The 7,500-nt window shown below is 46.9% G+C and overlaps 1 protein-coding gene across 1 annotated transcript in view; it reads right to left on the bottom strand.

Moving 5' to 3' along the window:
* Positions 1–5,299: 5,299 nt before the first annotated feature.
* LOC143286453 (uncharacterized) overlaps positions 5,300–7,500 on the bottom strand; it is a 3,951-nt gene continuing 1,750 nt past the window's right edge. The window contains exon 2 of the mRNA XM_076594024.1: positions 5,300–5,519. Coding sequence (XP_076450139.1) covers positions 5,402–5,519 — 118 coding nt within the window. The 3' untranslated portion in view covers positions 5,300–5,401. The remainder of the gene's footprint in view (positions 5,520–7,500) is intronic.

The following is a 7,500-nucleotide window of genomic DNA, read 5'->3' as shown; positions in this document are numbered from 1 at the left end:
AGAGAGAGAGGGAGACACAGAGAGAGGCACATATAGGAACAGAGGGACACAGACAGGCTAAGAGAGAGACACACACACACACACACAGAGAGGCACATATAGGAACAGAGGGACACAGACAGGCTAAGAGAGAGAGGGAGACACAGAGAGAGGCACATATAGGAACAGAGGGACACAGACAGGCTGAGAGAGAGAGAGAGAGCGAGACACAGAGAGAGGCACATATAGGAACAGAGGGACACAGACAGGCTGAGAGAGAGAGAGAGAGGGAGACACAGAGAGAGGCACATATAGGAACAGAGGGACACAGACAGGCTAAGAGAGAGAGAGGGAGACACAGAGAGAGGCACATATAGGAACAGAGGGACACAGACAGGCTAAGAGAGAGAGAGGGAGACACAGAGAGAGGCACATATAGGAACAGAGGGACACAGACAGGCTAAGAGAGAGAGAGGGAGACACAGAGAGAGGCACATATAGAACAGAGGGACACAGACAGGCTATGAGAGAGAGAGAGAGAGAGAGAGAGAGAGAGAGAGAGAGGGAGACACAGAGAGAGGCACATATAGGAACAGAGGGACACAGACAGGCTGAGAGAGAGAGAGAGAGAGAGAGAGAGAGGGAGACACAGAGAGAGGCACATATAGGAACAGAGGGACACAGACAGGCTAAGAGAGAGAGAGGGAGACACAGAGAGAGGCACATATAGGAACAGAGGGACACAGACAGGCTAAGAGAGAGAGAGGGAGACACAGACAGAGGCACATATAGGAACAGAGGGACACAGACAGGCTGAGAGAGAGAGAGAGAGAGGGAGACACAGAGAGAGGCACATATAGGAACAGAGGGACACAGACAGGCTAAGAGAGAGAGAGGGAGACACAGAGAGAGGCACATATAGGAACAGAGGGACACAGACAGGCTGAGAGAGAGAGAGAGAGAGGGAGACACAGAGAGAGGCACATATAGGAACAGAGGGACACAGACAGGCTATGAGAGAGAGAGAGAGGGAGACACAGAGAGAGGCACATATAGGAACAGAGGGACACAGACAGGCTGAGAGAGAGAGAGAGAGAGGGAGACACAGAGAGAGGCACATATAGGAACAGAGGGACACAGACAGGCTGAGAGAGAGAGAGAGAGCGAGACACAGAGAGAGGCACATATAGGAACAGAGGGACACAGACAGGCTGAGAGAGAGAGAGAGGGAAACACAGAGACGGAGAAAGAGAGAGACAAAGAAAGAGATGGAGACAGAGAGAGACAAAGAAAGAGATGGAGACACAGAGAGACAGAGAGGCATTAGCAAATTACCCGTCGGCCATCTAATAGATAAATTTATAGTTTTAAAAAAAACGGGGAGGGGAGATACAGAACAAAAACAAAGCAAAAACAAAGAACACACACACACACACACACACACACACACACACACACACACACACACACACACACACACACACACATTGTTGTTGTTTTTGAACTCACAATACCTTTTCAACAACTTCATTCAGCAAACTGACAGAACAAAATCACTACTGCAGAGACACACACAGAATACGCAAACTACTTGTGGAACGGCGACTGTTTACCACGCACTTTTTTCTTCTCTTTTTTTTTCCGGTTTCTTTTGTGTGTGTGTGTGTGTGTGTGTGGTCTTTCCGTCACATGCTGACGTCACAGCAAAGCACTCGGTGCTATGACGATAGAAATGCAGTCTGCTGGTGACGTAAACGATGACGTGGAATATGTACAGCATCATGAGTCTTTAAAATGTAGATAATCCCAAATTTTCGGAACGTTCTCGCTCCTTCCTCAAGGGACCGATTTATTTACAAGTTACCATGGTCATATATAGATAGCTTGATAGATAGATAGATATTTATCTATTTACTTACCTTTTATTCATTTGAGAAAAATGGCAGAGTGGTTAAGACGCTCAGCTGCCAATTCAGAGAGTCCGTGAGGGTGTGGGTTCGAATCCCGCTCTCGCCCTTTCTCCCAAGTTTGACAGGAAAATCAAACTGAGCGTCTAGTCATTCGAATGAGACGATAAACCGAGGTCTCGTGTGCAGCACACACGGCGCACTGAAAAAGGATCCCATGGCAACGAGAGTGTTGTCCTCTGGCAAAAATTATGTAAGAAGAACTCCACTCTGATAGGTAAACAAATATATATATGCATGCACTCAAGACCTGAACAAGCGCGTTGGGTTATGCTGCTGGTCAGGCATCTGCCTAGCAGATGCGGGTGTAGCGTATATGGATTTGTCCGAACGCAGTGACGCCTCCAAGAGAAACTGTAGTCATTCGGACGAGACGATAAACCGAGGTCCCGTGTGCAGCATGCACTTAGCGCACGTAAAAGAACCCACGGCAACAAAAGGGTTGTTCCTGGCAAAATTCTGTAGAAAAATCCACATCGATAGGAAAAACAAATAAAACTGCATACAGGAAAAAAAAAAAGAAAAAAATGGGTGGCGCTGTAGTGTAGCGACGCGCTGTCCCTGGGGAAAGCAGCCCGAATTTCACACAGAGAAATCTGTTGTGATAAAAAGCAATACAAATACAAATACTGAAACCGAAACTGAAAATGTATTTATTTTTTGTGCTTAAATGAGAACGCTTCTCTCCAGTCAGCATTAACTGTCACCGTGCGGTCGACAGAAAGACGACGATGCAGGTTTCACCGCTGCCCACATCGTGGAAGGGTTTGCTCTCGGAAGGTCCTCATACTGGAAAGATGGATGAAGTACAAAGGATACAAGCATTTATAACGAAGGAAGCTGTAGAGGACTGAGCTTTTCCTGACACCCACTGGACATCAAGACGGGGTCTCTGCTGGGTTGGGTAGGGTGTGTGGTGGTGTGGTGGGTGTGGGGTGGGGGAGAGACAGGGAGAAGATTGGCCGTCCTGAATGACTTGAGCAGCAAGCAGCAAGCCCCCCCTCGCCCCTCCCCCCCACACACACACTCACACACACCCTACCCCCCCCTCCACCCCCACCCCCCACCCACCCCCCAAAAAAAAAATCTTTGAAAAAAATAACAAAAGAAAAAGAAGAAAAAACACCAACAAGAAACATAACCCCTTCCCCCTCTTTGAGGAGGTCGATGGCCAACATGACCATTACTGCAAGAGAGATTTCAGACACCCAGATGGACATGAGACGGTCTCTATTTGGGGTGGTGGCCTGGAAGGGAGGGGGAGGAGGAAGTGGAAGGGGTGGGGCGGGGCGGGGGTGGGGTAAGGGAGGGAAAGAAGGAAAGGAGAAGACTAGTCTTCCCGAGCGAGTCACTGCACATCACTCTTGAAGACCTGTCAAAAGCCTCTGTGAGGTCTTGCTCCCCACATCTCTGTAGCGATCTGTCAGAGCCTCTGAGAGATTCTGCTCCTTCTTAGTGAGTCACACATCTTTGTAGCGATCTATCAGAGCCTCTGAGAGATTATGCCCCTTCCTAGTGAGTCACACATCTCTGTAGCGATCTGTCAGAGCCTCTGAGAGATTATGCTCCTTCCTAGTGAGTCACACATCTCTGTAGCGATCTGTCAGAGCCTCTGAGAGATTATGCCACTTCCTAGTGAGTCACACATCTCTTCTAGCGATCTGTCAGAGCCCCTGAGAGATTATGCTCCTTCCGTCACACATCTCTGTAGCAATCTGTCACAGCCTCTGAGAGATTATGCCCCTTCATAGTGAGTCACACATCTCTGTAGCGATCTGTCAGAGCCTCTGAGAGATTATGCTCCTTCCTAATGAGTCACACATCTCTGTAGCGATCTGTCAGAGGTTCTAAGAAGTCGTGGTCGTCCCTAGTGAGTCACACATCACTGTAGCGTCCTGTCAGAGGTTCTAAGAGGTCTTGGTCGTCCCTAGTGAGTCACACATCACTGTAGCGTCCTGTCAGAGGTTCTAAGAGGTCTTGGTCGTCCCTAGTGAGTCACACATCACTGTAGCGATCTGTCAGAGCCTCTAGGAGATTCTACTCCTTCCTAGTGAGTCACACATCTCTGTAGCAATCTGTCAGAGCCTCTGAGAGATTATTATCTTCCTAGTGAGTCACACATCTGTGTAACGACCTGTCAGAGGTTCTAAGACGTCTTGGTCGTCCCTACTGAGTCACACATCACTGCAACGATCTGTCAGAGGTTCTAAGAGGTCTTGGTCGTCCCTAGTGAGTCACACATCCTTCTAGCGATCTGTCAGAGCCTCTGAGAGATTCTGCTCCTTCCTAGTGAGTCACACATCCTTCTAGCGATCTGTCAGAGCCTCTGAGAGATTCTGCTCCTTCCTAGTGAGTCACACATCTCTTTAGCGATCTGTCAGAGCCTCTGGGAGATTCTACTCCTTCTAGTGAGTCACACATCTCTGTAGCGATCTGCCAGAGGTTCTAAGAGGTCTTGGTCGTCCCTAGTGAGTCACACATCACTGTAACGATCTGTCAGAGGTTCTAAGAGGTCTTGGTCGTCCCTAGTGAGTCACACATCACTGGAACGACCTGTCAGAGGTTCTAAGAGGTCTTGGTCGTCCCTAGTGAGTAACACATCACTGTAACGATCTGTCAGAGGTTCTAAGACGTCTTGGTCGTCCCTAGTGAGTCACACATCACTGTAACGATCTGTCAGAGGTTCTAAGAGGTCTTGGTCGTCCCTAGTGAGTCACACATCCTTCTAGCGATCTGTCAGAGCCTCTGAGAGATTCTGCTCCTTCCTAGTGAGTCACACATCCTTCTAGCGATCTGTCAGAGCCTCTGAGAGATTCTGCTCCTTCCTAGTGAGTCACACATCTCTTTAGCGATCTGTCAGAGCCTCTGGGAGATTCTACTCCTTCTAGTGAGTCACACATCTCTGTAGCGATCTGCCAGAGGTTCTAAGAGGTCTTGGTCGTCCCTAGTGAGTCACACATCACTGTAACGATCTGTCAGAGGTTCTAAGAGGTCTTGGTCGTCCCTAGTGAGTCACACATCACTGTAACGATCTGTCAGAGGTTCTAAGAGGTCTTGGTCGTCCCTAGTGAGTCACACATCACTGGAACGATCTGTCAGAGGTTCTAAGAGGTCTTGGTCGTCCCTAGTGAGTAACACATCACTGTAACGATCTGTCAGAGGTTCTAAGAGGTCTTGGTCGTCCCTAGTGAGTCACACATCTCTGTAGCGTCCTGTCAGAGGTTCTAAGAGGTCTTGGTCGTCACTAGTGAGTCACACATCACTGGAACGATCTGTCAGAGGTTCTAAGAGGTCTTGGTCGTCCCTAGTGAGTCACACATCACTGTAGCGATCTGTCAGAGCCTCTGAGAGATTCTGCTCCTTGATAGCGAGTCACACCTCACTGTGGCGTCCTGACAGAGGTTCTAAGAGGTCTTGGTCGTCTCTAGTGAGTCACACATCACTGCAACGTCCTGTCAGAGCCTCTGGGAGGTGGTGTCGGTGGTGGCGTTCTGCCTGGACCTCAGCACCCGTCTCTGCTCCATCATCTTCCACCTCTGGTCCAGCTCCTGCAGCTTGCTGCTCACCGCCCTCCTAGGTGTGGACACGATTAGTCGTCATCATCATCATCGTCATCATCATCATCGTCATCATCATCATCGTCATCGTCGCCATCATCATCATCATCATCGTCGTCGTCGTCTCATCATCGTTGTCGTCGTCCTCGTCGTTGTTGTCGTCAGCATCTTCATCGTTGTTGTCGTTTTCATCATCGCTGTCTTCGTGATCGTCGAAGTCGTCGCCTCGCCGTCATCGTCAACGTCGTCGTCATCGTTGTCATCATCGTCGTCGTTGTACAACGTCGTCTGCATCGTCATTGTCGCCATCATCACCGTTGTCGAAGTTATCATCATCGTTGTCTACGTCTTTGTAATAGTTTGTTTCTCTTGCTCCTTTCATTAAGATACAATGATGCTCAAGGCACATCACATGAATGGAATATAACCCCCACCCCCACCCCCATCCCCACCCACCACCCTACCCCAAACAACAACAACATATTACACGAAAATCATATTATCCACATGCAAAAATATCGGTAACAACTGTCCCATGCGAACAACGCACGTGACAATCACCTGAACTACATCCATAGATCAAGAACATCCATAAACTATCCATATGATTTATATATATTTTTTAATTAATATATATATATATATATATATATATAAACACGCACGCACAGACTGAAAAATGCACTCTCTCTCTCTCTCTCTCTCTCTATATATATATATATATATATAAGAATGCAGAAAAAAAATCATCTATATATAAAAAAAAAAGAATGAAAAATCACAAACATATGTACAAATGTTTACATATGTACATCATCATAGATACGAACGAACTCACTGTCAAACACCTAGATAAAACAGATATCTGGATGGGGCAAAAAAAAGAGAGAGGCCGAGGGGTGAAGGAAGGTTGTGGGCTCGGTTGTTGTGCTGTAAAAGAGTTTATACATAACTCATATTGTCAGGTAGAGAATTCCATCCTTTGGGAGCATCGTAAGAAAAGGCCCTGTCACCATGACTTTTTTTTTAGTTCTGATTCTGGGGACAGACAGAAGACGAGAGTCTGAGGATGAGCGCAGTTGTCTGGAAGGCGTGTAGACTGACAGCAGGTCATGGATGTAAGCAGGGGAAAGAAATAGAGAAACGACTGTGATCGAGTGCTGAAAGCTTATGATTCACTCCGTGCTTGGACTGGGAGCCAGTGAAGCGCTTGGAAGAGGGGTTGAGCATTATCACGCCTTTTAGCTTGAAGGACGAACTTTGCTGCAAAACATTCTACTTTTTGAAGCTGACTATGGACAGCCAAAAGGAGCCTGTTTCAATAGTTAAATTTTGACCCCCACCCCCCACCACCACCCCAAAAAAAAGAGGATCAGGCAAGGTTGCTGGGTTTGTTTTTTGTTTTTTGTTTGTTTGTTTGTTTGTTTGTTTTGTAGTTGTTGTTGGTTTGGTTTTGTTTTTGCTGGTTCAGCGATTATGTAGCCTACCGACGATCAGAGTTTGCACATCGTATCTCAACATAAGCATTTTTATCACAGTGAGAGTCACCATACCAAACTTGATTAAAGTTACGTGAAAGATATGGTCTCGATCAAGCTATCTTGCCGAAGAATGACCTTGACTTCTGACATTTCATTCTGTGTTTTCATATCGAAAAGAAGAAGGAACTGACTTCAAAGAATTTTATTCATACATACCAACCTGCCAAGTTTTTGGTTCCTGTTTCCCATGTCGTTTGTAGTACTAGACGAGAAAATGCCAACATTAACCCTTTCACTGTCAAACTCGCATTTATGCACAAGCTAGGTATTTGTATTTCTTTTTTATCACAACAGATTTCTCTGTGTGAAATTCGGGCTGCTCTCCCCAGGGAGAGCGCATTTTTTTTGTATTTTTTCCTGCGTGCAGTTTTATTTGTTTTTCCTATCGAAGCGGATTTTTCTACAGAATTTTGCCAAGAACAACCCTTTTGTTGCCGTGGGTTCTTTTACGTGCGC

This window comes from Babylonia areolata, chromosome 10, assembly GCF_041734735.1.
Source record: "Babylonia areolata isolate BAREFJ2019XMU chromosome 10, ASM4173473v1, whole genome shotgun sequence".
Classification (NCBI taxonomy): Eukaryota; Metazoa; Mollusca; class Gastropoda; order Neogastropoda; family Buccinidae; genus Babylonia; species Babylonia areolata.
This window is presented reverse-complemented; position numbering and strand designations above follow the sequence as displayed.